Here is a 27485-nt window from a genome sequence, read left to right as displayed (position 1 = left end):
TCTCAGTGAAAAATTCCTATTCATCGAAAGTAAGCATGTCTCTCAGCGTTGCACCATTCGGAAGTTTCCCTTTTTTTAAATCATCCTTTCGGTAGAAAGGCTTCGCATTTGGTTACTTGTAGAGTTACGTTTCCAAATATCAAATTATATTCTTCAAAATCGTTTTCGTGCCAAAGCTTCAGAGGTAAAACCAAAAAACGGTTCGGCTTCCAGCGAGAGCTCGCAAAACCTCAATTCACGCGTATAAAACGACAAAAATCTTTAAAAAAGTACATAGGATCTTTTACTGCCCGTGAGAGCTTTTGATCAGAGTGACTAACTATAAGCAACATATTAATATGTCATTAGATTTAATTGGGGGGGGGGGGGGATTTTCTCATGAGAACCGCGTGTGGGTCTCGTAGTTCTGAACCTGATTTATTTCCTGAGAAATTACCCAAAACACTTTATTTTCAGGATTTCGTTTTGAGGCTGTTGGGGTGTAACTTTACAAGCAAATAAAGATTGGTTACTTTTACGAGGATTCCATGCTCATCGGAAATGTAGGTTGCAAAGTTTTTTCACCCTAAATGACCTCGGCTTTGTGCTCAAGAAATTTAGTTCAAGGTCTATAAAAAACGTAAAATTAATTACGACCTAATCTAAACGAAGTCTAGTAAAACAGGATGCACACTAACTATGGTAAATGAGATAATAACAAACTATTGAAAGTTCGATTGAATTTTCTGAACAAACCAAACTAGCATCGATGACTCACGACAGTGGTTATTGGCATGGCTGGAATTTGAAACTAAAATATTAGGAATACATACAATTTAAGTTACAGTATTATCACCCACTTTTTAATTTACCACTACTACTATTCTATTTGACTATGTAATTTATTATAATTATCTGAAGCTCGAAAATTCCAACAACAAAAGTTAAAAACAACAAAAATTTAAAAATTATGAAATACCATAACTCGCCGCAAAGTTTAAGTACACCAATCAAAACGTTACACCTCAGTCTTGAAAACAAAAACGAGAAAAGAAAAATGCAGAAAGATACGAGTTGCTCAAAATAAGATGTAAACTTACGGACGAATAATCCCATCGGTTGTTTTTGGTATTCGTAACCTTCAATGCAGACATTATCCGAGTATTCAACTAGAGGAATCGTCTGCATTTTGTACGTTTTGTTTTGAAAGAAGCAAGATGGTAGAGATAGAGAGAGCAAAACATAGAGAGATCATAAATGAGCAAAACTTCACTAACAACCAGAGTTCAAACATTGCAGAATGCAAGCGGAAACGTTCATTCATGTCACAACCTCAACAAAAAATTTCAGTCTCGCTGAGAAGACTAGCTTTCCGAATCCTTCAACTTCACAGGTTGCGAAGATGCCATAACTCGTGAATTGAGCCGTCATAAATTGTCTTTGGGCGTAGGTACTTCTACTCGAAGAATATTTAACAGATAGGGTAGCTTCGCTGGATCACGCTACCGTCGATATTTACACACACACACAATATGTCTTTGACGTGGAACAACGGTCACAGATAAACTTTGTCGATTCCGAACCGTAACGGGATACGCGACTTACACAATTCGGTATATTTTGGATTCAAGATACGAAAGGATACGGGCGTAAATGATATGGAGCAATGCAGGCTTAAACTTTAAGTGCTATTTACAACGGTATACTTGATTAGATGAGTAAAATGTATTTTATGTACCAAGAAAATTGAACGAACTTTACAGACAATATACTGACCAAATAAAGCGCTTTTATTAATGCGGTGTAAGGAAAAGTGAGAGAAGGCAGCGAGGATTCCAAGAAAAAGCGTGCTTTGTAAAACTATGTATAGTAGTAAGTTTACGAGAGGTTGCGTATTCAACATTTTGTTTTCCGGTCACCGTATAGCATGACAGACCTCCGGGAAGGTTATGATAATTAGGATAAAACTTTAAGAAGGTGAAACGTTAAGGGGAGCAAAGACAAACGTATTTCAAAAAAAGTTATGTGAGGGTACTTAATGGCGGACAAAGTTTAAAAAGTATTACTGAACGTGAGAACAAGGAATTTTTGCTATTGACCGCCCACGAAAATAATATCACGATTTTTCTGTAATGTTCAGAAATCTCGAGGAAAAATTACTTAATGCTGTGACGTATTTTTTTTAAACTCAAGTGTGGTATTTACTTCTGTTTTAAAATTTTATTTACGAATAATTATATTTTTTTCCCTCATTCACTTTCTTCATTATTATTAATTATTTTCGGGCCTTTTTGTTAACATATTACTTGGATATGAAAAAACTTTTGATTTTAGGTTTTGCTTTTCCATTCTCACGTGCCACAATTATTATTGATCCCAACCCATGATGACGTCGTGCGTCAGGACTCCCCGTTTTCCACATGCCAACTCATAGGCACTAGTTGTGAACTTTTTATTTCATTTTTCCAATTCATAGAGGAACTCGTCGGCATTGAAACGTAGCGTATGCATTTCTTTTTTCTGCCTAGCGTCCCCATTTTTTGATATTTAAATAATTTAATTTTACTCATATATTTACGAGATACAGAGCTCAAGTAGCTAGAGAGAATAAATTGAAACGATATCCATGTAAATGGATAAAACGTTTGAGGGACACTTGTAAATTAATGTTATTCCATAAACTAAATTTCCGTTTACACCGAAACCAAAACAATTTCTCGCGTTTTATTGAATAGACTCCATAAAAAATAAATAAACTGGTCACATGAGCTTTACAGGCTCCTCTAACTTAGTACATAAAAGAGTTCAATTGAGTGTAATCATAAACATGATATTGTGAGTCGGGAGTTGATTTTGAAACTCTTTGATGCTTAGAAAAGTTTCTAAACAAAATGAATGAGAGAGAGAAAAAAAATCGTTTAGCGCTTAAATATTCACCTTGCCCACTATCTATGAAAGAGTATCCTCACCAGAAAGCTACCTGACGAATAGCAATCACCCTCCACCCTCAAATACTCAAAATTAAAAATATAAAAAACAGAAATAACGATTAGAGGGCCAAAGCAACGAAACAAAATATTTAAAACGGTTTTCTGCGGGCTGATTGTATAAATTTATAGACAAAGCTACAGAAAAAGAAGACATAGGGATTATGGAGCGATCCCAATGGTTGAAATGGTTGGTTCCTATGGAATAAGGGAGGAAATTATGGACTAACTGTAGGGTCTCTCGTCGGTTGTCGTTAGTAAGTCTAATAACCTTGTCTGCTCATCGGAATCATCCGTGGAAAAAAGACTTAATGCTGAGCTCTAACTGTTTAAATCAAATGGAGCCAGGTGATACGGCAGTGCTGCTGAGACCTAAATCTGTAGGGCTGGACTCTAGAGCTGTAGGGCTGGACTCTAGAGTTGTAGGGCTCAGCACTACTGCCACATTAGCTAGCTCCATTTGATTTAAAACAGCTAGGACTCAGCACTGGGTCGTTTTTATCGTGTCCACTTCTACCAATAGGATCCTTCCACATACCTTTGTTCCTCTCTGTCTATAGCTTACTCTATCAATTTCAACTATCAGTCGGCAGGTGAGAATTTTATGGATGTCTGGGAAGGTGAGCAAGCACTGGTCAGAGTCCTATAGCCGTGGAGACGTGAGGATGGATGGTTGAGAGTGTGGGAATGTCAAGGCTCTGCAAGCCGAGGAGATCGTTCATGCTATAGGTGAGCGAGGGTTGGTGGTGAAAGTTGGACTGCGGCTGGGGGTGCGGGGGTCGGAAAGCGGCCGCCGCCGCGCTAACAGCGGCCGCGAAGACCCGCTTGCACTGTTGAGCGTGCACTGCTCCGGCGGACACGTTGTACGGGATCTGGATGTAGGTGGGATTGGGGATAATGGAGGTGACCGCAGAGGAGTTTGCGGCCGGGAGCGGGTATGGGGAGTAGCGGATACTGCTGGCAGTGTGCAGGGCCGGAGTGAAAGTCCCGCTTTGGGCCTGGTTACTAGAGCCACTTGTTATAGTCGCTGACTCACCGTACGTTCCTCTACTCGCCGCTCTCGTTTTCGCTAAGTTGGCTGGTAACATTACTTCCTTCGGCTGAGCTTTCTTACACTCTACCTGAAATCAAACGAAAAACATTCACAAATTAACATCCGGCCAATGCATACATATAGGTCGCTCAAAGACATAAAGACGGAGCGCTCGTATCTAAAAGCACGGGGAAAAAGTGAAGCTAGGTTCGGCGCTGCGCGCTTGTGTGAGTGTGTAAATGAGCGCGGGAATCCATGGCGGCAAACGGAAATTTGATTTGAACTTGTCCTCTTGATTTTTGCACATTTCTTCTTTGAAACGTATTTTAAATTCCTAAAACGAATATACTAAGAAAGTTCGGTCTGCGTCCTAATATAATACACCTACTTTTGCTCGGTAACAAGCAGTAATCTCACATAAAGTTAGTTTTTCTTCTGCTCATGGTGGTTCTGCAGGTTCAAACAGGCCGTTACAGTTCTAGATCAACGTTACTCCCAAATGAAATTAATCGGTCGACGAAGGACTGAAACTAACCTAAAGTTAAAAAAATATGAGTGTGTACCTGAATTTGGGCAAAAATCAACCTAAAATACTTTGTTTCCGCAATTTTATTTATTAGTTCCCGCCCTACATTTGAATTCAAACTTGTCCCGATTTCGCCGCCAATCCTCTAGCCAATAGTAGAGGTGATTGAAAAGAAGCTCTAGAAGCTTCATTTTTTGCTTTTAGTGCTCCGTCTTTATGTCTTTGAGGTCGCTTTATAGCACTCCCTCGCGCTCTTCGACACCTAACCTCCACTGCTTTCTATCGAACCACAACCCTTGGGGCATTGAGCACCTTAACATTTCTGTTTCAATCTCCTCCCTCCAACCTTCCATTGGGCGCCCTCTGCGTCTCCTCCCAGGAGGAACCCAATCAAGGACCTTCTTCGGCATCCCGTCTCCTGTCATTTCCAGTCACATCGGGCCAATCCAAAGGTAAAACGTCCTAAGGGGCATCCATGTGCCTCTTATCAGTTTATTCGTTTGTTTTTCTCAGATCTCGGCCATCAACATGAAGGTCTCAGGCTTTTTTATCGATATTTTTTAATTGTTATTGTATTATGCATGCATTCAAGTCGCTTCTACAGCGCGCTCGGGCGCTCTGCGACACCTAACCGCCATATTCTTGTCTATGGACCCAGAGGTCATCTGGTAAATGGCATCTTGGAATTTCATCTACAATGTCACCTATCCACGATTTTGCTGGACGTCCCCTTCGTCTCCTCCCAGGAAGAGCCCAATCTGGTACCTTCTTAGGCAATTTGTCTTCCGCCATTCGGTTTTTTGTATTATTCCGACTGAAAATGACTCAGTTTTAAGCCAAAGGGTCTCGGATGTTTTAATATTGTTGTATTTTAGCCTTGTCCCCCCCCCCCCCGCCACCCTTGTTCTTATCCTGTTCCCAAGGTAAACACAGTGGAGTCTCGGCTGGCTACGAAAAACATCATCTCTTCAGCCACGTTTCTTCAGAGCTCTGATAGAGATTTCTCCGGTGAACTCCACGGGTTTTCATGCGAAGTTCTTTTCTAAGAACTGTGTCTCATCCGCCGACACCCTTACCGCGCCACGCGCAATATCCGTTACCACCACTCCTCGGGCGATGCATGATGACGGATATTGCGACTGCTGCGGTTCTTCGCAAGTTTGTACAATACAAAGCTCTTTGAACAACTGGTACATATTGCTGTTTTTTTTCCACCCGTTATTTGATTTGTTATCTAAAAATGCCAACTAAGAAAAGTGAGTCGAAAAATCATACCAAATTTTGGAAAATACTGATTGCTGGTGGAAGTGCGCAGGAGGGACAAGAACAGCGGGTGGATAGAAAAATTAACATTCTCCTAAAAACCGCGGGAACGATTAACAATAATGTTGATGGGTGGGTCTTTCCGGGCTGGCAACCTCCAAAGCTCCAATATTTTATGGCAACCAACAGTCATTAAATGTTCTATTTTCATCGGAATTGCATCAAAATTTCATCGTCTATCGAAGCTGCACCGTTTAATCCACTATTATTCTGAAACACCAAACTGGAGTTCATGGAAGAACCTCGCGTTAAAATTTTAAGTACAATTTCCAGAGATGAAATACAAAAATACACCTTGCGGCGACGGCAGTTAAAAATGAAGAGCCACTTTTATGCTCGAAACAGAAGTAACCGAATTGAAGAAGGGGTTGGAAGAACCATCAGTTCCTGAAGTTGGGGGTGCAAAAGCTTGCAGTCGGGGTCCGAACCTAATCGCGCGCTACTGAACATCGGGTAAAGAAGTAATATAGACACCTAAGCCCACGCAGTGCCTCAGGTGTGACATATTTTAGTGATGTTGGCACATTCACTCGTTCCGGTCGTAGTCGGCTCGCTCCATGAAAGAAATGAGTTACCTATGATTAAAGTCGATTCAAAGCATTTTTAGACAAGGTGCTAAGAGATCGAGGAAGTTTCAGAGAGAACCACTTAGGTTTAACGGGAGAAAACAGGCTCACTAGCGAAAATGCATCTTTTGGCTACCAAATAAGCCAAAATAGAGAAATCTTGGCTATCTTTAAAGAGGGTATCAAGTTTCCAATCATCAATGAAAAAATTAAACTTTCGAGCCATGGGCAAAGAAAGAGGGGGTCATAGCGCAGCGGGTTTTCCGGTCCAATGATCGCATTTTGATATTCTTCCCTGCAAACTCAAAACAGGGCTTCCAAAGTTGAGCACATTTCTTACAGCTTGTTGGAAAATAAAGTAGCAAAGTTGTTTAAGCCTCCAGGACCTGTATTGATCCTTTGCAGTGTCGCCATGATTACTCAAAAAAGTACAACCTCGGACGCATTTGGGGAAATATGGTTCTCCTTCCCAAACTGCCCCTCTTTTTGGTGAATATGACTTTGCGTTGAAACGTCATTGACTCATACAGAAATTACGAGCTCAAAAATAGAAATTCGAAGATAGTAAGTTATCTGCTCTCAATAGCAGTACTTCTTACTTTCAGCTGCCAAGATGTAACACTTAATTGTATACAATTTGAAAAGTCCCTGGATTATGTATCTAAAAAAAAATCAGACTATGAAGAACCGCGCGCCGGAATAGGCTTAAAAAAAAAAAAAAAAAAAAAAAAAAAAAAAAAAAAACTAAGGGCGACTAGACCTTTAATCTGCCGTGCTATGGAAGAACGCCGTATGAGTATTCGAGAGTTGCCAGATTTTCTTCGATAAAATGTTTATTTTTGAGAAAAGTTATGAATATTTGTCTTTGAAATTTTCAGGGACTACAAGTGAAATTGCGAACAAAATTATTTAAAACATTGGAAGGAAAATATTCATAAGTTTACCAGGAAATTCTTGTTTTATCAAAAGAAATTTGGCAACGCCTGAAGGTTCATACGACGTTTTTCCTTAGCAAGGCAGTAATAGAGACAAACTTTCCCGGAAAAACCAGAGATATTCGTAAAATTGAGTAGAAATAGGTGGCGACGGATCGTTGAAGCAAACTCGTTCCCCAGCAAATATTCAAGCTGTGTTATTAGAAGGGTACAGGATGATAACGAAAAAGAGGGATGGAAGATACAGACCGTAACTCGGTTATAAAGCAGGCAGTGCCACAGCCCATTCCGGGTTAAGTGGCGACGGCAGGATACCGAGAGAGAGATAGGAAGAGGAACGAAATTAATAGTGCTAATAAGTGTACACATGTAATTTGCTGTTAATGTGATTCTAATTAAAACACTGTGCATGCGGAGACTGCACCGATTCCATTTATCATTTCCACTTTCACATCTTAACTAACGGCTAATCGAGATTATATCAATTATGGATTCGCAATGCTTTCCTGCATTGAATCAAATTATTACGAGCATAATTTTCGTCCTTTAACTTTGAAATTTATGAGTTTCCGTTAACCGCGTTTGGTTTTCCATCCAGATGTTTCGGATTAAAATTCCTGCAAGAGTCGGGGATTTTCGAACTAATCAGCTAACCCTGGGCCAAATTTTGCAAGAGACTCAACACTATCACCAACACAAAACTAGTGCAAGGGACAGGACGCGGACGCGCGTTGGTGACGGCGCAGAGATACAACTATTCGTGCTTGATGGATGTCCGTGTGGTATCTGCAGAATTGAAGGCGCGATGCGCCAAGCGTGACTGCGTGAACATGCCGTGCTCTGCTCTATGCTGCCGATGAGGTGTCGATTCGATTCAGAAAAAAAGTTTAAAAAAAAGGCCCGATCATGTCTTTCTTACTTTCGGGTGTGTTGAAACTCGATTTTTTTTTTTCAAAATTTGATGTCTAATTCATATTTTCGGATGTATTTATACATCCTAAAATAAGAACCGGGTGGACCTGTATCTAAAGCTTGTATGTGACAGCCCCATAACTTCCCCGCGAAAGAGATACCCGGATCAATTAGACCCGATTTGATTTTTTCCCCTTTTTTTCATTAATTTGAAGCCCAATCCTTTTTTTTCAACATTTATTTGTAGACCTATATGTATAATTATGACGCACAGCGGATTGAGTCAATAGGAGAGGTCGGACAAGATTTGAAAACCTCAAACGCTTGTAACTCCGTACATACAAAACTTTGAGATTTTTAAAGTGGTTTCATTGATTTTCTCGTAACCTCATTAAGCACAATAAGCACCGCACATAGCCTGCAATAAGCACCCGTAGAAATTTAAAATGTGACGAAATAATCATCAAAATTTGCAGTTTTAGTAAAAAATTTCATGTCCGGCCTCTCTAATTGACCTGATCCACTGTGTGCCGGCCCCAATCCGCGGGGCAAGTGTTTTTTGCAAGCTTCGGGTCAGTTTGACCTGGCTTACTGTTAGACATCTAAGGGTTGACGAGAACCGCGTCGCCTCTTTAAAGAAATCGTTGTAGAAAAAAATAAATACTGAATCAATAGAAGTGTACGGTAACTTGAGAATATTTCAAACAACAACAATGTCTTAGAGAAAAGGTTGATGCTTTTCGCTCTTCCCATCTTTTATTTCTTTATCAATAATCCAGTCGTCAAGAAACTCGGCTGACCTCTCAATCTGGACAGTGCCTTGTTAGGATCGACTGTGATGTCATTTTTCTAAAACTAAAAACTTCTTTTAACCATATTTTTCCAAGCCAAAGCGCTTGACACTGGTGAGAACAAAATGAAATTATTGAGGTAAAAAAGGTGCGTTTTGATTACGAGACTAAGACCAAAGAGGACAAACACGGCGAATCACTTACCATTTTATTATTAATTTCGTGAAAGTGAATTTCGCAGACTTTATCGACCACATCTTCACACTGGAACGTTACAAAACCAAAACCTGGAACAGAAGAAAAGCTAGATCAAAAAACATGATTAAGATAGCAAACGTACTTACGTAAGATGTTGCAAAGAAGTATATACACAGAAAAAAAATACAAACGAACGTATCAGGGTCTTTTGAATCGCTAGAAGAGTATTATAATTTACTCGTCGCATAATCTTCACATCGGTCCTGCAACGTACGTCGGTATTTACCAGTGGCGTGGCGTGAATTGCGATGAATCGATTGTTCTATTATTTAAACCTATGGTAAAGAATCGACTCTTAAGGAGTTCGCTGCGAACACCCTGTTTATCGATCCTTTTCCATGGGTTTAAATGGAATAACAATCGATATATCGCAAAGTACGCTACGCCACTGGTCTTTACGTAACGAAAAGTGCTTGCCACATACCAGTGCGACGTATAAGAATAAAATTGAATGTTGTAATAAAAGAGTCGAATCCGTGCGTCCAGTATGATTTTATTCTCTTGTTTTTTTGTACCCATAGAATACGCTTATCATATTTATTTTTGTTTTCAAATAACGAGAGAACTTCGCGCGTTGCCGTTTCATTCCACACAAACTTAAAAGAAAAAGCCGCGAGCTTGTCCCTGTTCTTCTGAATTCTTTTGAGTCGAAAGTACATGACAATGCAGTGGCGATTCTTGCAAGTTGACAACACTGATTTTCCTCCGTTTAAATGTATGCAAAACAATCGATTCTCGGTGAGGCTGCATGTCTCACCTAAAATCGATACATTCAATGGATTTAAATGGAGCATGAGCAGTCAAGCAGTGTTGCCAACTTGCTGGAAACGCCACCGTGCGACAGTGATGAGAAAAGTGTGATGATTAGATAATATATTCACCAAAAACAAAAAAGGAGAGAAAAATACCGCTATTTGTACATAATCTGGAATCGTGTTTAGTGAGAATATTTCCTATTAACAAAAACAATTTCGATTCCTGTATAGTTTCGGTAATGTCCCCGGGTACGACTCAAAGTGAAGGTACACAATTGGAGGATGGAGTAACGCACGCGCAGCTTAAAACTTAAATGCTACGAATGAGTTTGCGTCAATGACCCATTATTTTTCATTTTGTAGTTGGACGGTTTTAACCTGAATCCGACTACTTGCATTTTGCGCTGCCATTACTGGACTAGCTCGCACATGCAAGCGAATGTCTGGCCAAAAATATTGATGGCACATTCTGTTGTCCCCAAGATGAGCTATAAACAAAGAATCGTATTTGCATAAAGTATTTTTAGGTTACATTTTCCAGTTTTGGTCTTTATTGACCAAAATAAACATCTTTTTACGGTTCTGTATTCTATGAGTGGTATTTGGGTGTCATGTTCTTGTAAGTTGCTTTGAATTTTCCCAATTTACATTCTTAAAGGCATCCTAAAGTTCCTTATTGAAAAAAAGTCAAGGCAACGTTCAATGACGTCAGCGCCGCTTGATTGAAGAAACTCAGTTAGCCTGAGGAAAGAGGGCGGGCCTAGGGCTGCAGTTAGCGCATGATTGTGTACGATGCCGCGCCAGGGGTAAAACCAGATAAGACATACGGAAAATAAATGGTGAGAGGGCGACCAGAATTTTTGTGAAGTCACGTTTAACGTCCTAATTGAACTCAATCGAACTCCTGGTCATTTTATTAACTTAAGACTTTCTGACTGATCTCCAAGATTCATATACATATATATTGATCATACAAAGCACTCAAACGCTCTGAAACAACTCAATCCAAAAAAAATTATACAGATAAAAAAATTAAAAAAGTTTTTCAATTTTTGAAAACTTTGTGGAGACGCCATCCATTACATCCTGCAATATTTAATAAAGGCATTTCCGTTGCCCTCGTAAAAAATCGAGGACTTGCATTGCAGAGAACAACGATGAAACAACAGAGAGCAACAACGACGAGAACAACGATGGAACAACAGAGATTAAGAACAAAGAGAACAACGATGAAAGAATAAAAGAAGAACAATGGAGAGAACAACAATGAAAAAACGGAGAGAGAGAGAGAGAACGAGAACGAAAACAACCAAAAGGGATATTCATTCGGAGGGGAGCGAGCAGTAGAGCGGTGCATTCATTACTTCTGCAATGGCATTGCAACGGCATGGAGGTGTGACGCGTGCGAGATTTTGCCGAGGACGTCGTATTCAGAATCTTTCCTTGGACATTAAGGCCTCCTTCAGCCATAAGACTTGCATTGGTCAAGGAAGCCCTAACATTTAAAGAACGACTATGAGTATGTAGAAGGCAAATAGTCTAATCAGGCATTTGGTCAAATATTCTTACTTAGATTGATATTTTGATTTTTTACTCTAATTTTCGACAAAATAATTCTTTGCTCCTGTAAGAAAGAATTCTCTGTAAAAATATGCGGCATACACTGGTAAAAAAAAACCTCTTGGACCAATGTCGCATTGCATTGACTTAAGAGTGCAGTTTCTTGTCGCCGGATTTAAGAGTCTTGAACTCTTGTTTCAAGCGGATTTTTCATTGATTCAAGCGGATTTTGCATTGAAACAAGAGTTCAGACTCTTAAATCCGGCGACAAGAAACTGCACTTTTGAACCAAGAGGTTTTTTTTACCAATGTAATAGTATTTTAAACGATTTTAAGATCCTGAATGCACATTTATCGTGCAATTTTCAGCATGTCATAAAACATAGAATTTTTAAAATTTTAACACTTAAATGTACTGTAAAAATGAAGGAACAAGGAGAGATCGCGGATTTGATGAGTTATTCTTCCCGAAATATTGAAAATCCGTGAACTCCTCGCCATAAATTTATAGAATTCCGTAACCTGTCAAAATTTGACTACCGGCCTGATTTGACTAATTGCCTTCGACAAATATACGATCCTGAGGAGTAGTGAGGAGTGGTGTAGACGCCGGGAGGGTAGCGAGGATTCGTAGCGTGATCGGTGGGAATGAGTGGGGTTGGAACGCAACGCCGAGACAGGCTGAGTGGACTCTTCCATCTTCTGCGATTACCCCTCGCGCGGAAGATGAATTTTTCCCCTACCCTCAAAGAATTTCTCGTCCGACGAGCTTTAAGGCTTACGCTAAAGATTATTACAAGTCTCCCTCCTCTTTTGATGCTTCAATCTCATGCTTTTTTAAAAATAAAAAAATAAAAAAAAAAGTTTTTAGGAGTAAAATGGAAATTGAGGATGTTGACTGCGAAAAATGTCTCCTTTTTGCCTACTGAAGTTGTATCTTACGGAAACACCCGAAATACAAGGTAGAAGTAACTCCTTTTCCAAGCAGCCCCCTGCGTCACGCACGGTCTCTACCCTCCCTATATGGATTTGTTTTAACTGTTCGGTTCAGGGATTTTTCACTCTCCGCGACATTGCCATTAACAAAAGCAACATACTAGGTGTCCCAGATAAAAATGTGAATCCAATTGGGATCGATTTTTTAAATTTTAAGACCTTCTTTCTTTCCACAATTTCACGATTAATCTCCGAGCGTAAAGTTGAATCCAAAAACTTGCAGAGAATTTTGGGAATTCCTTTTTTTTACCTGCATTTTAATTTTTTTATCGGTCTCTTGGCCAAACAATATGATTTGCTTTTTTTCACTAAAAACCATGTTACAAAAATTCAACTGTTTTCCTCTCATTTTTTTTTTCATGCGACCATCCACTTAAGGAGAGATTACCTCTGTAGTTAGGGGAAACGCCCCAGAAAAAAGTAATGCCGATTTTATTTCATTTTTCTAAACTTAAGATGCAATTATTGTACGACTAGTCTGTCCCCGGAGAACATTGAAAAGAGTTGAAAATCACATTTGTTGATACTCTTTTGAACATGGTAATTGATCTTTCGATTTTAAAAAACCTAAAAAAATGTTTGCAATGAAATTGATATAAGATCTACTGCATTCGGTTACTCGAGCAAACCTGTAAACAGACGATACTGAATACAGATGAAAATCTACCGAACAGAAACTTTCGGAGCTATAGCACCCAAAGGGAGGGGTGGTATTTTTTAAATAAAATTGTACAGAAAAAAAGTCTTGCGTAAGTTAAAAAAATCGATTCCGACAGTATCCAGATTTTGATACGGGAGACCCAATAAGAATGCTCCGGGATAAAATCGGTGAAGGACGCAATCGAAACGAGCAAATTCGGCCATCAAATTTTTGGAGGACTCAATCGAGCATGAAGGCTTACCGCGGGACGTAATTGGACAATGCCCGTTCCAAATGGTCTGGTACTCGGGTATGGCATACCACATGAGCTTACCTGCATCACTCTCCTGCAGAATAGAATAAAAGATGGTTAGGAAAAAATCGTCATCTGGCCATCGTTCAGTCAGTATTCGATTGTGGCGTCTTTATAGACTTCCGCAATGGGCGTTGTCTTGCAGCATTTGTTCCAGGTATTTTTCTGATTTAAGTTTTTTTTTTTTTTGGGGGGGGGGGTGGTGGTGGTGTGTGTCGCTTTAGGTGGTTTTAAAATTTCCAAGGAAACGCTCAGATCCGTAGTAACGTTTTGCCTAACAACGAAACTGCGCAAGAAAATTTTGGGAAAAATTGGGAGGAGCTTGGTGAAACTAGAAAAATTATTATTGAATAACACATTTCCTGTGTTGTCAAAGTCGCCGAAATTCAAAACGGCAAAATTCAAACGTCGACATCCAAAAAGTTTCACCGTCGATATGCCCGACTTTTAGTACAGTTTGTAATTCTGTAAATTATTACACTATTTTTCATACATCAAGGTGTGTTTTACGGTTCATATAGGTACTATACTTTAACTTAAAGAAAGAAAAAAAAGAAAAAAAAGAGAGAAAAAAATAATCGAACTTCCGAAAAATTGATTTTTGACCAGTCCCACGTGCACAGGGATCATGATGGCCAACGACCGGCGAAAAAGCGGGTAGGTGTCAAACGTCACACAAAAAAGTATTTGCGTGACAAGACTCCATTTCAAACTTTCTCCGACACAGATATAATGAAATAAGGAGGGAAGCCTTGATGATGAGGGGAAACGAGAAAGACTGGAGTAGCGTCACCAGATTTACGCAAAACGCGCTGCGCCTTTCAGATATGTAACCGTAACTCACGTTCGAACACTCACAATTATTACAACATGGCACACCCCGGATAGCGGCGTCACAGTCTTGTGCGCCGAGAATGAAATCAGAAAATAGGTTGGTTGTCAATATAATATTGTTTGAGGGCATGCAGTGTCCATTATCTTCCATGGGGGCAGAGTAAAGGGAGACTTCCATTCTAAGTCATGTTTTTTGGACAATTTTATGTTTGTCGAGGCTCCAATAAACTGAGAAATCAAAGAACAATGGGAATTTAGAATCTAATTAGTATCTGGACACTATTGTTGCTTTAATAGTTACTTAAGGTCTCGATTTTCTTTTTTTAAGAAAACAAAGTCAGCAGAATAGAGCCTATATCAATATAAGTATCACAGGAGTGTGGGTCATTATAAAAAAAAATTGTGGCTCTAATAATCCTGAAAATAGTCGAGTCACATGAAAAACCACCATAAAAAAGTAATAATTAAAATGCTAATGTACACCCTCAAAAACCCCTCATTGTGTGATGAGTGAATGGAGTGTATGAAGAAGAATGACAAACAAGTCAACTACATTAGTGATATATTAACACAATTCTTACTTTTACAATAAAAGATGTAGAATCCCAAAATTCCTGGTCCTTTAGGTAATGTGAATTATTATCCAGGGATACTTTGTCTCTGAGATGAAGGATTTGTTAATTCAACCCATACAGATAGATAAAAGTCATTAATAGTTCTTGTGGTCGTTACGATATTTTTAAATACGACGTATAAAACAAAATAAACGAATAAATAAAAAAAACCGATTGATCGATGCGGCCATTAACGAAGTTCAAGGATTTTAGGGCTTTCTACGAGCTTCAATGGCGAGAGAGTGAAACACGACACTCTTCCAATCAAAGTGATTTTTGCCCTCACGATACCCCTCTTGCAAAATCCATTTGAAAAACATCTCAAGGATAAGGTAAACCCCTGTCCGGAAAATTGAATAGCATCGACTTCTCGCTTTTATGACGTAAGTTTCAACATTCAGTCATGTGGAATACTATAGACTATTCTATTAAGCGAAACAGTGTAAAAACGGTATTTTCGAGCGCACAGAGTTTTGCAACGTCTATTTTCGGGGAGGACCCGGTTGGCCAGGATCAGGCCCACCGCAGTATTGATTCAATTGTATCCTCACGGCATTCCCTGCCGACCCGCTCCTCCTAAACCTGGAACTCTGCCTGCTAGCAAAAAGGAAAACATTCCAGATGAATATGTAAAACAAATGTAAAAAAGTCCTTTATATCCCCAGACACAAATTAACCTTTCAATCTCCATGGAAAATACAAAACTGTACGTAAGTGCATTTTAATGCCAAATTTGGCTGGCTAAAATATTAGAGACATGGTAAATGGACCGAGTTTACCAGAAAGGAACCAACCCACATTTTGGCAAAAATTGAGTTACGAGTGGTTTTGAGCTCAATTAGATGTATGTTTTTTTCTGCCGAAAATTCTTAGTTCAAAACTGATATTCAGTTTGTGAAAAAAGGGGGTACAATTAATTTTTTACATTGAATCTTATGGAAAAACGAAACTTTAAACCTTTCTTTCTCAATTTCAACTTGATGTGGGCTGGTTCATTTTTGATAAACTCGATCCGAATCATATCAAACGAGCTCAAAGCCAGAAAATAAAATATTAATTCAGTGTGTGCATTTTATGCTTGTTGTGTTATCATTATGAAGGTAGTTGAATGCAATAAACTATTATTTTATTATTTGGCTTTTAGCTCGTTTGATATATCATTTACCATGTCATTATACGTAAGTACATTAGGTTACTGTAACACAAGACTCGAAAAATTCTTTGGTGCTTCCAAAATGAAATTCACGAGTTTCGTGAAACAGCACCTAAATACTTATTTAACTATTTATGCTTTTATTCAGGATTGAGAATGATTTGAGTCCAAATCCGTGGAGATAAAGGAAGGTTTTGAACACGTTCAAAAGTCGGCCAACAGACTATTTCCTCCCAGGGGGACAATACTGCTACAAGCCCGGTGGTGTGAGGCCCGCAAATAATTGCTAAATTAGACATTCCGACTCTTTAAGCACTCGCAAACGCCTTTTTTTTTTGTCTTATTTAATTTTACGAAAAAGATACGATATGAGATAGGATGTGTATTCTCTTAAAATATTTAAAAAAAAAAAAACAGAAATTCTTAAAAATCATGACTATAAGCTCACTGACCATCTACATTTTCATTTTGTCACAGTTTGTTCTATACCGTCATACTATAGGCAGACTTCTATAATTTTTGTGACTTTCGACACGTGATAGTTTTTATATAAGCCTGCGTACTTTCAGATTTTGGGAATATGACCCAGGTTTTTTATTTACACAACGTGATAAAATTGTGAGGTCTCCAACTTAAGCGATGTAAATGTTCATTTTCTTGTGATTGTTCGTTCGAAAATGATACCGGACCAATTTCCATGACTTTCACTACTGTTTATAGAAGATAGTCTCTAGACGAGCCCGCACTGTCTGGAATCACTCATGGGGACCCACAAAGTGCTTTCTAGGGGTAGGGCTGCGGAGCGGCCAAGGGGCGTGTACCGCGTATTCCCTGGTATCTTAAGAGGTCTGCATTTCTTTAGAAAGATCCGCAATTCGTCCCCAGGTTTTAATAATATCGCAAAAAACCGCGTACTCTTAAATACCACCTGAGCCTCTACACAATTTTTTGCAATTCGACATTCTTAACCAGATAATGCAACGTTTTGTCCAAAGGAACACACGGTCTAGTCAGAGGCGGATCCGGCAATTTGGCAACACCGGATTTCCTCCATTCAAACCTATGCTAAATAATCGATTCTTGTCGGAGCACCTGGCTCCTCCCAAGTATCGATACATTTCCATAGATTTAAATGGAGAAAAGACAATGTTGCCAATTTGTTGGATCTACCAAAGGGCCCAGTCAGCCTACGCTTTGTGGGAAAAGAATAATCATTGTCAGATCTCGCATAAAAAGACAAATTTCATACAGGGACATCACCAGGTTAGTGACAAACTTGACGGTAGCCAAGGTTTATGGTAAAGAGTCACTTGCGAGTACCATTTGCCCGCGCCGTCATGTTTCGCTTTTCTACTCTGAACGGCGTCAATATCATTCTGCGTCTATATGTCCGCCCTCCCGCCGCCCCCTCCACCTCCTTCGAGACTCTCCCTTTTTGCTTTTCAATAAACTCCTAAGCCCTCCTCTCCTAAAATAGATGTCTCTGAGAAAATCGCCACCACAGTTTCATGCCGATTTATTTCATCGTTTCGGTTTCATGACACCAACTTATGTTCGCTCATCAAATACGAAGGTGGTACCCACGGTGTTCCTGACGATTGAATCCGTGGATATGAAACCTCGAATCTTGAAGTTGCTGGAATCGCCCGTACTCTGTTCGTCACCTCAGAAGCAAAAGAGGATTGGGTAAGTAAATATCCGAAAGAGATCTGCGTCATTACCGAAAGCGTGTAATTTTGCCTCCTGTAAAACGAGACCGGCAATATTCAACGCGCTGCAGCTGCAACTTAGATAAGCTTCTGCCAAGCATTCTTGATCTTCGGAGCCGTTCAAGTATTACGTACTTCGGGTTGGAAGGAGGGGGAGCAGGAGGATAGGTCTAGCCAAAACTAAAATTACAGCCGCTCGAGCGTGGTAAAGTTGCAGCTTGTCTAAAAATCACGTTTTTGCCGGGGTTTCAAACCATTACTCGCTCAGTTGTAAATAAAGCGGGAAAATCAAAACCAACAAATTTTTACCTCATTCAAAATAAATTGTTCCGTATTAGTATCCGAATTTGAATTTTCTCAACCAGCTAGAAAATGAGGAGAATCCCTGGAAATGAAAATTCTCAACGATATTCCATTCATTGTAAATCTAATATGTTTTCCATGGTTCTTTAAGCCTAAAATATGCCAGGAAGGTGATTTTTCTGAGAATCAAAACCACGACCCTCTACCGGAGGCCCATATCGTGCTTTTAGGGAGTGGGTAAAATTTGTCTGATGGGGGGCAGGTGAGGGGATGCTGGGTGTGATAATTTAGGGATGTTGATAGGCAGTGGATGGATCCAAGTCAAAAAATGAAAAAAGATACAAAATATTCAAAACTTTCATTGATTGGGGAGAGAAGGCAAGAGTCCTTGGAGAAAAGTGTGGTCTCTAAGTTCACCCCTAACCCTCCTCTCTTGAACCGATTCTAAATCCACTTAGTACGTATGCACCTGCTCACGTCCCAATTTAACATAATGTATCGTTCTTTTAGTGGCCCTCTTGAGGGCCGCTTTTCTGGACGTTTCTTCCCGAGGATGCTGCAATGGCTCATAAAGCAATGGTGTACCTTCGATTAAGCCACATCGGTAACACCGTCGTTTGCTCATTTTCTGCCTTCTCATTTACTCTCGTATTCGCGGTCACCCAGAATTTCATTTTTGCGTTATTGCTCGTATTTTTTAAGAAGTATACTGCTAATATCTCCATCTTTGTCAGATTCATAAAGACAATTTGCCCCGCAGACCCATTTTAATTACCTTTCTGCGAAATCGCATCATGCCCTCACCCCCCCCCCCCCGCTCTTCGCGACTCTCATGTCATCGCACATGTGGATATGTTTATTTTTTGTCGTTACCTAAATAGCTATGACCACCAATGATTAATGATTTGACATTATCACCGGAGAGTGGCGAGGGCCTCAAAAATTTCAAGAGACAAACATCCATTTTTTTGCAAATAATTGATATCAAAGTTCTACTTTTGAAAGTTCTGCTACATAGAGAGAGAAATAATACTATGGTAACAGGCATTTACATGGGTCGGTTTCTTCCTATAATATCGCCAAGCCTCAGAGAGAAAGTAGGATCCGGCTGATGTATTTTGAAATGGGATGCACGCGTTCATTTTAAATAAAGCAGTTAAAGAACAAAATCAGATACCTTGCTTGAGTGAAATAGTAGTACATGTCTTTTTGCGAATCATTTTTCTCCTAAAGCCTGTCTTTGACCAAGAAATTTACTTTTGATGTATTATATTTTAAGAAATTGCACACTGCTGAACAGAACAAGACCTTCTGGGCTAACGAATAGCCCCGCAAATCGACAATTCGACAAGTTTGGGAAAAAAGAGTTTGCGACTTTGCCGTATTTTACAGCATAAAATACGCAAGCTAATGATATTAATTTTTTCCAATTTTGTAAGGGAGCACTTCAATGACGCTGTGATGTGTGAACAAATAGCAAAGCTAACTTTAAAGTTACAAAAATGGCGAAGCTTTCTATTCGTTCGGCATCGTCAGTTTGCAGATAAGCGGTATTGTTCGTTAGGCATCGATGTGCGAAAGAGTTTTCCTTGTCATACATTACTGCCGTGGAGCAAGAACGCCGTAAATCCATCAAGATTTTCCCTAGTTTTTTGGAACTTAACACTTTATAAAATAAAAATTGTTTTACCCATGCACCTCAAATTTTCAGGTTAGGCGCTTGATAGTATTTGCAAAAATAAAATTGTGTAAAAAACATTTTCCCGAGGCACACAAGTTGTTCTACTATGATATATTCTGTTCAAAAAATTTAAAATAGCGTTTACGGCATTTTCCGTTGCACAACAGATCAGTGGATACATTAAGTTAGACTTCATGATTTTAAGGAGTAGTTAGCACGTGCAAGTTAGGGTGTATATTATAAAGTTTAAAAGGGAGGCAATTTAGCATCGCGGAGATTTTAAGGGGAAAAAATGACGTCAAAGATCATTGGATGAAAAGTCTCAATTCGGAGCGCTTGTTTATTCTTGTCAGTTAAATAACTAAATCAGTTGTAGCATTCCTAAAGTTACGCCTTGCCTCGCAAACATTCTTCTTCCTGGGAGCCATCTGCAGCTGACAGACACACTTTTCAAATGAGAAACGGAGGGAAAGTAAGTGCCGTCATATTGAAAAAAATCTGCGCAAAATCGGAGCGGAGTTTGCAAATACCGAGATCTTCTGAGCTATTGTGTACGTACTGCAGAATTTCTCGTTATGGATTCATAGTAGAGGCATGTTAAGAAATACCTAATAGAAATTACCAGAAATCTTCTTTTATACTACTGTGTTCTTTAATTCTATGAGCTTACATTAAAGAATTTATCAATTGTGTTAATGCGAAGTTATGAGGTGTAAGCAAACTCCATTTATCTCTTGATTATTTTTCATTTCATATGAATTAATAACAAAATACACAAAAAAAAACCAGAATAGTTCAACTAAAAAACTCAAGAAAACGGTGACCAAGGCTAAGAAACAACAAAACACAGAGCCTGGGACATTTCGAAGTCGTTTAAACCTCCTTCTCAAGACCTAGACCTCCATTTTGTGATGAAAACCTCAGGATAACTTCACTTTTTGTTAATGGGGGTCTAGGTATTTTGATTTTTATAATTTTTATGTATTTTTGTTTCCTGGTCAAGTACAGGGTTAAAACTACCCCAAAAGTCCCAGGATTTGTGTTTTGTTGTTTTTCAGCCTTGGTAACCCGTTTTCTTGTATTTTTTAATTTAATTAATAAACTGGGCAGGGCCGGATTAAGGGGGTGGCCGCATGGACCGCGGCCCGTGGCGGCAAATTTTGCAATTTTTTTAAATGCAGGTATAAAGAAAAATCGGATTCAGAAAAAAATTGCAAACGGAAAAAGGTGACAAAAGCTCTCATTTCCTGAGAGTATATCTCTAATTTTGTCGTCTTTTTGTGATACAATGAACAGCACCTTTAATTAGTTGAGTTAAGACCAAGAGAGAAACCGAACACGGAATTTGGCCTGGAATGGCGCGGCGCAGAGAGAAATGATGAGAGCTTGAGATGAAAGGAGAAACCCTCGGCGTAGTGCGGCGGTCGGCATGTAAGACATATTAGCGCCTACAAGACTGCATGAATACTTCACGCATTGCATGAAAGACAGTGCGGTCGCTACGGCCAGCTGCGGACGCCGAGAAACGCATAGCGCCTACAAGACTGCATGAATACTTCACGCAGTGCGCCAAATACGTGCGGTCAGCGCCGCGGCGCCGGAAGCGGAAGTTAAAATTATTAAACCACATTTATGTTTGGACGATACTTTTCTTACAGGAACCGACTTGCTGTTCGTTATAAAGCACAAATGTATACAAATACAAATCTCACTTTAAAATCCGGCTGGTCGCTAAGCATTTCTCCAATAACTACGCATTACCGTTTCCGGCTTATAATTAGTTGTTGTTTTGGCCCTTATATGAGCTCATGAAAATTCTTAAAGAAAACGCTAATTCTTCCAAGACGTATATTCCAAGACAATAGATTGCATATTTTCCTCTCCTCTGGCATCCGTCATGCAAGACCACCCTCCTGACCACCATGAGAGCTGCGTAATTGGACCACATTTTGCAATAAGGAACCACTTTTTCTGGCTCATTTTAGAAACAAAATATGTGACATTGGTTACCGTAAGCAGAAAGGTGCTTTTATGGAGGAGCCAGAGATAGTGGTTCCTTATTGCAAAATATAATTCAATTGATAAACGACCCCTAACTTCTTCACCACTGCCGATATTAAAATGGCATAGACTATGGATAAACACAGAGCCTGAAGAAGTGACCAATTTCAGCATACTGGTTTCCATTTTTTATGATTGAAATAATCAAAAATAATTCCTACATTAACCTTCTAGTGATTATTCAGCAAGATCCGAATTCTGAAACTGAAAGGTCTTAAATAATGAGGCTCAGTAGTCAGGCGAAGCAAAGTCTTGGAGCAATTTTGAATTTTCCTGAATGAGCACAAAGAAGGAATATATAAGTTAGAGAAAGGGTAGAAGACTAATGAGTGGTTCATTGGAATCTCAGGTTTGGCAGAAATGAGTAGTGTAGGAGGAGATCAATGGAGGTTCCGATGGGGTCGGGGGGTTCGGGGATGGGGGTTATTGGGTACTTGGGTAGGTGGCGGTGGTGCAGGAGATAGGGGAGAGGAATGAGCAGTTCCTAAGGAATAGGCAGAAGATGCTGTAAATAAATTACGGTCTAAATAGTCTCACAAACTGCAGACAATCTATTTTATCATTATTTTCGCTAGCTTCTCCGACACCCTCCCTTTGCTTTAGCTCTCACTTTCTCCAACCCCGGTTGTCCGACTCGCTCTGTCTCACTTTCACTCCCTTATTTTGAGACTGGCGTCTATCTTTCGCTAACATGCAACCTCTCCTCGAATCCAGTCCCTTCCTCTATTATTTAAGACAAATCATTTAAATAAGCTCTCAGTGTCTCGTTTATTTGTATGTTCTCCATGTTCACCCGGATTCTTTCGCCGTTCCTCCCCAGCCTTTTAACCCGGTCTGTTTTATCTATTTCCTCCGGCGCCAAGTACACGAAAATGCACTTCATTTGACGCAAAGGAATTAGCGCAGAATTCGAAATGAGCTCCTGAAACAAAAAGTTTCAACGGATGTAACTCTTTCCATCAAATGACGACATCTCTAAGCTGGACTCTCTGTGCTGCATACTGGTTTTGCTATGCAGATTTAGATTCATATCAGCAGCTGGCAAAACAGACTTCCTTCCGCCCTTGTATTGTTCTATATTATTGTTATCGAAAGGGCAATAAATTTGGAGGGTGCGGAATGAATGCCGAAAAAAAAGAGAAATAAAATCATTCCATGCCTTGATTGAATCCATTCACGATTTATGTGCCTATCCTAAAATATTGCCCATCCGCAATAAGCCACTAGGCAATGTCTGAACTAGAGAAAGTTTCACATGATTTTACTTCGAAATCTTGCGTTGAAAACTTAACACAGCAGGAAGTTCGGCAATCAACTTCAGAAAAATATATTATCAAGTGTTTCACACGTCATTATTGGAGATTGGATAGTACAAATGCGTATGTTTTACATTTAACTAGTGTTCATAGAAATCACGTGAATCTTTTTCAGATATTGTTTTGCAATCTTCCCGTTATTGTGTGATTAGTTTTTCTCGTAAAATGTTGAAGAGAAATTATGTTGCTTTAATCCATAACTTGTCTGGTGGTCCATTCACCTAAACTAAACTCGGATTCAGGCTTGAATCTGTGCCAAACTTGATATAAATTGTATGGTCTGTAATGGTACTGACTCATAAATGGACGGAGTTTATCAGAAAGGAACCAACCCACATTAAGTTGAACAGGGCCGGATTAAGGGGGTGGCCATATGGGCCGCGACCCACGATGGCAAATTTAGGGGGCGGCAAATTTTGCAATTTTTTTAAATGTAGGTATGAAAAAAATCAGACTCTCGGAAAAAAAATTACCAATCAGAAAAGGGAACAAAATCTCTTTTTCCTGAGAGTATATTAATTTCTAATTTTGTCGTTTTTCGGTGATACAATGACAGCATCTTTAACTAGTCGAGTTAAGACAGGAACTAAACACGCAATTTGGTCTGGAACTCAGCGCAGAGAGGAATGATGACGAGGACTTGAGATGAAAAGGACAAGCCCTCGGCGCGGCGGTCGGCATGTAACACATATTAGCGCCTACAAGACTACATGAATACTTCACCCATTGCGTCAAACACAGAGCGGTCAGCGCGAAACGCATAGCGCCTACAAGACTGCAGGAATACTTCAAGCATTGCTTAAAACACAGTGCGTTCAGCAGCGATCGGCGTAAACGCATAATACCGACAAGACTGAAGGAAGACTTCACGCATTGCGCCAAACACAGAGCAATCAGCGCGGCGCAGCGGCGGAAGTTCAAATTATTAAACCACATTAATGTTTGTTCTTTCATAATTTTTTCGTTCATTTCTTATAAATGGAGGGCCTTGTTCGCACAGAGATAGATTTACGGAACTTAACTTTCGCGCCAAGTTCCGTGAAATTTTGTTAGTAGTATTGGCAGGGCTTTCGCAAAAAAATGTATCCAACACGAGTAAACGCGTCTTATGCACCCTCCCCCTCCGGCACGTTCACTTGATGGTTTTAATTGATGTTTCGAAACGAATGAGAAAGGGGCGGCAAAATACAGAGGGGCCCATGGGCGGCAAGTAGGTAAATCCGGCCCTGAAGTTGAAACTGAGAAAAAGATGTTTGAAGTTTTATTCCTCCGTGAGGCTCAATGAAGAAAATAAACTTCATAAACTTCTTTTCACAAACTAATTTGTTTTCTGACTTTGGGCTTTTGGCAGGAGAAAATATGCGACCAGTGGAACTCTAAAAAATTCTTGACTCAATTTTTTTCGAAAATTTGGGCTGGTTCCTTTCTGTTAAATCGGTAAAAGCGTGAGGAGAATTCGTTTTCCCTGATAAGCCGTTGCTATTGTAATGTGCTTTCTGAACATGGCTCAGGAATGATTAGTAAGTATGTACGTACATAAAAATAGCTGAAGATGTAGATAAGTAAAGTGTATCAATAGAAAAATCATTCCTCTAAGTATATCACCTCGGTTTTCAATCGTTTTGCCTCAGGCACGCATCAGACCAGCAATAAAAGTCGCGAAATCACCCTGAAACAGAGCTGTAGACTCGAGGCAGAATCTCTCGACTATTTCTCTCAGTTCTTCACATCCCGGGCAAAAATTCCAACTCCTCAACGTCAAGCTTACCAGCGAAAGAGTTGGGAGGAGTTGAGCGGTGTCTGTCGGGATGTTCACGATAACACCTCATTCCCTAGATCTCCGAGCCTCCTCGCACCCGCTTTGCTTCTTTGAGCCCTTCTCCTGAAGTTTCGTCGTCAACGTTTCATTCTCGTAAGTCAAGTCTTCTCAACTTTACATCCTGCATAGTAACTGACAGTAATTGACATTCTCTCCAAAAACTTCATCCCGCAAAACTTCAGACAAGCTTCTTGCATTTCTTTTGCCGCTCATTCAAAATGGAGGAAGCAAAGTGAAATACAGGAGGGGTATGAATAAGAGCATTTAGTTATTGATATGGCGAAATATTCCCCTAAAAAACCGCAAGTCATCGAGATAAACAAAATTCTGGACTTAGTAATAATTGAATCGAATGCATTCCATCAGCGAGACAACAAGAGTCAGCCAGAAGCCGTATGCCACATAGTTTCTGTTCGAAATGGCACACAACCAACGAACAACACAAAAAACGATCTTGCAACCAACAATACAATATACAAATACGGAACAGATACGATGCAATACTGATGAAAGCAATTAATATCTCTTATGAGACATATTTGAAAGATTTGCTTTAACAGTTACTCTATCGGCCACTGATCAATTGTTATCATTTTCAGACGCATCATTGGGGCAAAAATTACTAAGTAAGTTGATCATCTATCATCATCGAGCGAAAATTACGGATGAACTTTTAATTATTAAAATTAAAACCTGCAACTTAACTGGGAGTTAACGTTGAATATTTTTGTTAAAATTATTAAACTTAATCAATTTCATTTCAGAGCCAAAAACGACACGTTTTAAGGTGAATTGATCGAAGTCCAATGGTGATGGAAGTATTTAAAGAGTGAACCGCCTCGCACAAGGAGCATATCGATGGCTAAATTATCTCTATTGCGGTGTTTCAAAATCTCCACTCCTAGTTCAGTATTTCGAAGAGGAGGAAGTCAACTTTCTAGTTTGAAATTTGTGCAAACAATTCTACAAATAGAGAAGAAAAATTAAGAACATTTTCAAGGAACTACGTAGATTAGTTTTCCGAGGAAAAAATAAAGTATGACTGGAAGTCTACAACACAGAGAGTTTCAAAAGAAAATTTTGGTTAAAACGGGAACTTAAACACAAAATAACCGTAGCCTTCGGTTGACAATTTCAAAACTGTCACCTGGTTTTCTTGGGGAAATCTATTAAAAAACGAGTGGCGAATACCACTGTCGTAATCGGAGGAATACATTTCCCCAGTCCCTCCATTGTTTTCTGCGCTAGTTTCACCGCAAACTGAACTAAAATCAACATCAAAGCGTTTGTTTGTGTTTCACTTCCCATATTAAACAAAAGTTTCACAAGAGCACAGATATTTTTATCAGTGAACAATGTCGCAAACGGAGGTACGTGATCTCGCATTTTAGCCATCGATCGCGCACTCAGGTGAACTAAGTCAGTGCGAAAAAAGAAAAAAGAGTCACCGTTAACCAAACTTTATTGAGTATTTTGACTACCCTTCGTGTCAACTGGCACGAGGTCAAATTATTTACCATCTTTATGTCAAAATATATTCCTATCTATCAAGCTCAGAGCATTTAAACGAAGATAGTTCTCAGATTGTCTATTTTATTCAAATGAGTTAATTTCACGTAAATGGCGCTCTCCAGATCTGTTGGCTCCCAGTCAACAAGCTCTTTTCGCTCTCATTCTATTTGACTTCACTGTAAGTTTTCCTTTTAAACGGGCCGCGTTTAGCAGAAAGTAACCAAGCCACATCAGCTATTGCCAACTTTAATTGGGCATTTTAATTTTTTACATGAGAACCGTTGCACGGATTTTTGTGTAAAATTCAAGGAATTTTTTGCATAGTATGAAGCAAATTCCTTGAAATTTTCAAAAGAAATCGCACAAACGTTCTTTTGTGAAAAAGTAAATTACCCAGTTAAATTTGGTAGTAGCGGAAGTGGCTTGGTTCCTTTCTGCTAAACGCGGTTTAAATACCGTCGCTCCTCCGACGCGACGTAGGGCCGTATCTTGATTTCTGGATGAGCCTAAGAGGGCATGGATTTATATGTAAAGTAGGGCTCACGTGAAAATTGAGAAACGCCCTTACGTCAGAGGAGCGACGATATGACGAGAGACTTAGGGTGCTCCGACTCCGGTTTTGGAGGTTATAAACTTCTCTACAGATCACGGATTTCAACTTGCAACGTTTAACGTTCGGCATCTTTTTATACTTTGAATATTTAAATCTTTTTAGGTAACCGATTAATCATTTTTTTCTTCTGAATATAACCGTATGCGTGTAGTTTCCGTTGTAGTTCCGTATTATTGTTTAGCAAAATTCAGCTACTTAGGCCATTAATATTTTCACAAAATATATGAAAAAGGGATAAAAATACTAAACAGTTAGATTTTCGACTTAATTGATGTGAGAAAAGTTCAACATTTTGG

At 39.4% G+C, this 27485-nt stretch overlaps 1 protein-coding gene across 3 annotated transcripts in view; it reads right to left on the bottom strand.

Moving 5' to 3' along the window:
- Rbp6 (RNA-binding protein 6) overlaps positions 1–27485 on the bottom strand; it is a 243401-nt gene that overhangs the window by 36654 nt on the left and 179262 nt on the right. For all 3 annotated transcript variants that reach the window (XM_019060155.2, XM_019060156.2, XM_019060157.2), the window contains 2 exons: positions 9257–9339; positions 4003–4087 (listed from right to left, as the gene is read on the bottom strand). In XM_019060155.2, coding sequence (XP_018915700.1) covers positions 4003–4087; positions 9257–9339 — 168 coding nt within the window. The remainder of the gene's footprint in view (positions 1–4002; positions 4088–9256; positions 9340–27485) is intronic.

The sequence above is a fragment of the Bemisia tabaci genome, chromosome 1, assembly GCF_918797505.1.
Source record: "Bemisia tabaci chromosome 1, PGI_BMITA_v3".
NCBI lineage: Eukaryota > Metazoa > Arthropoda > Insecta > Hemiptera > Aleyrodidae > Bemisia > Bemisia tabaci.
This window is presented reverse-complemented; position numbering and strand designations above follow the sequence as displayed.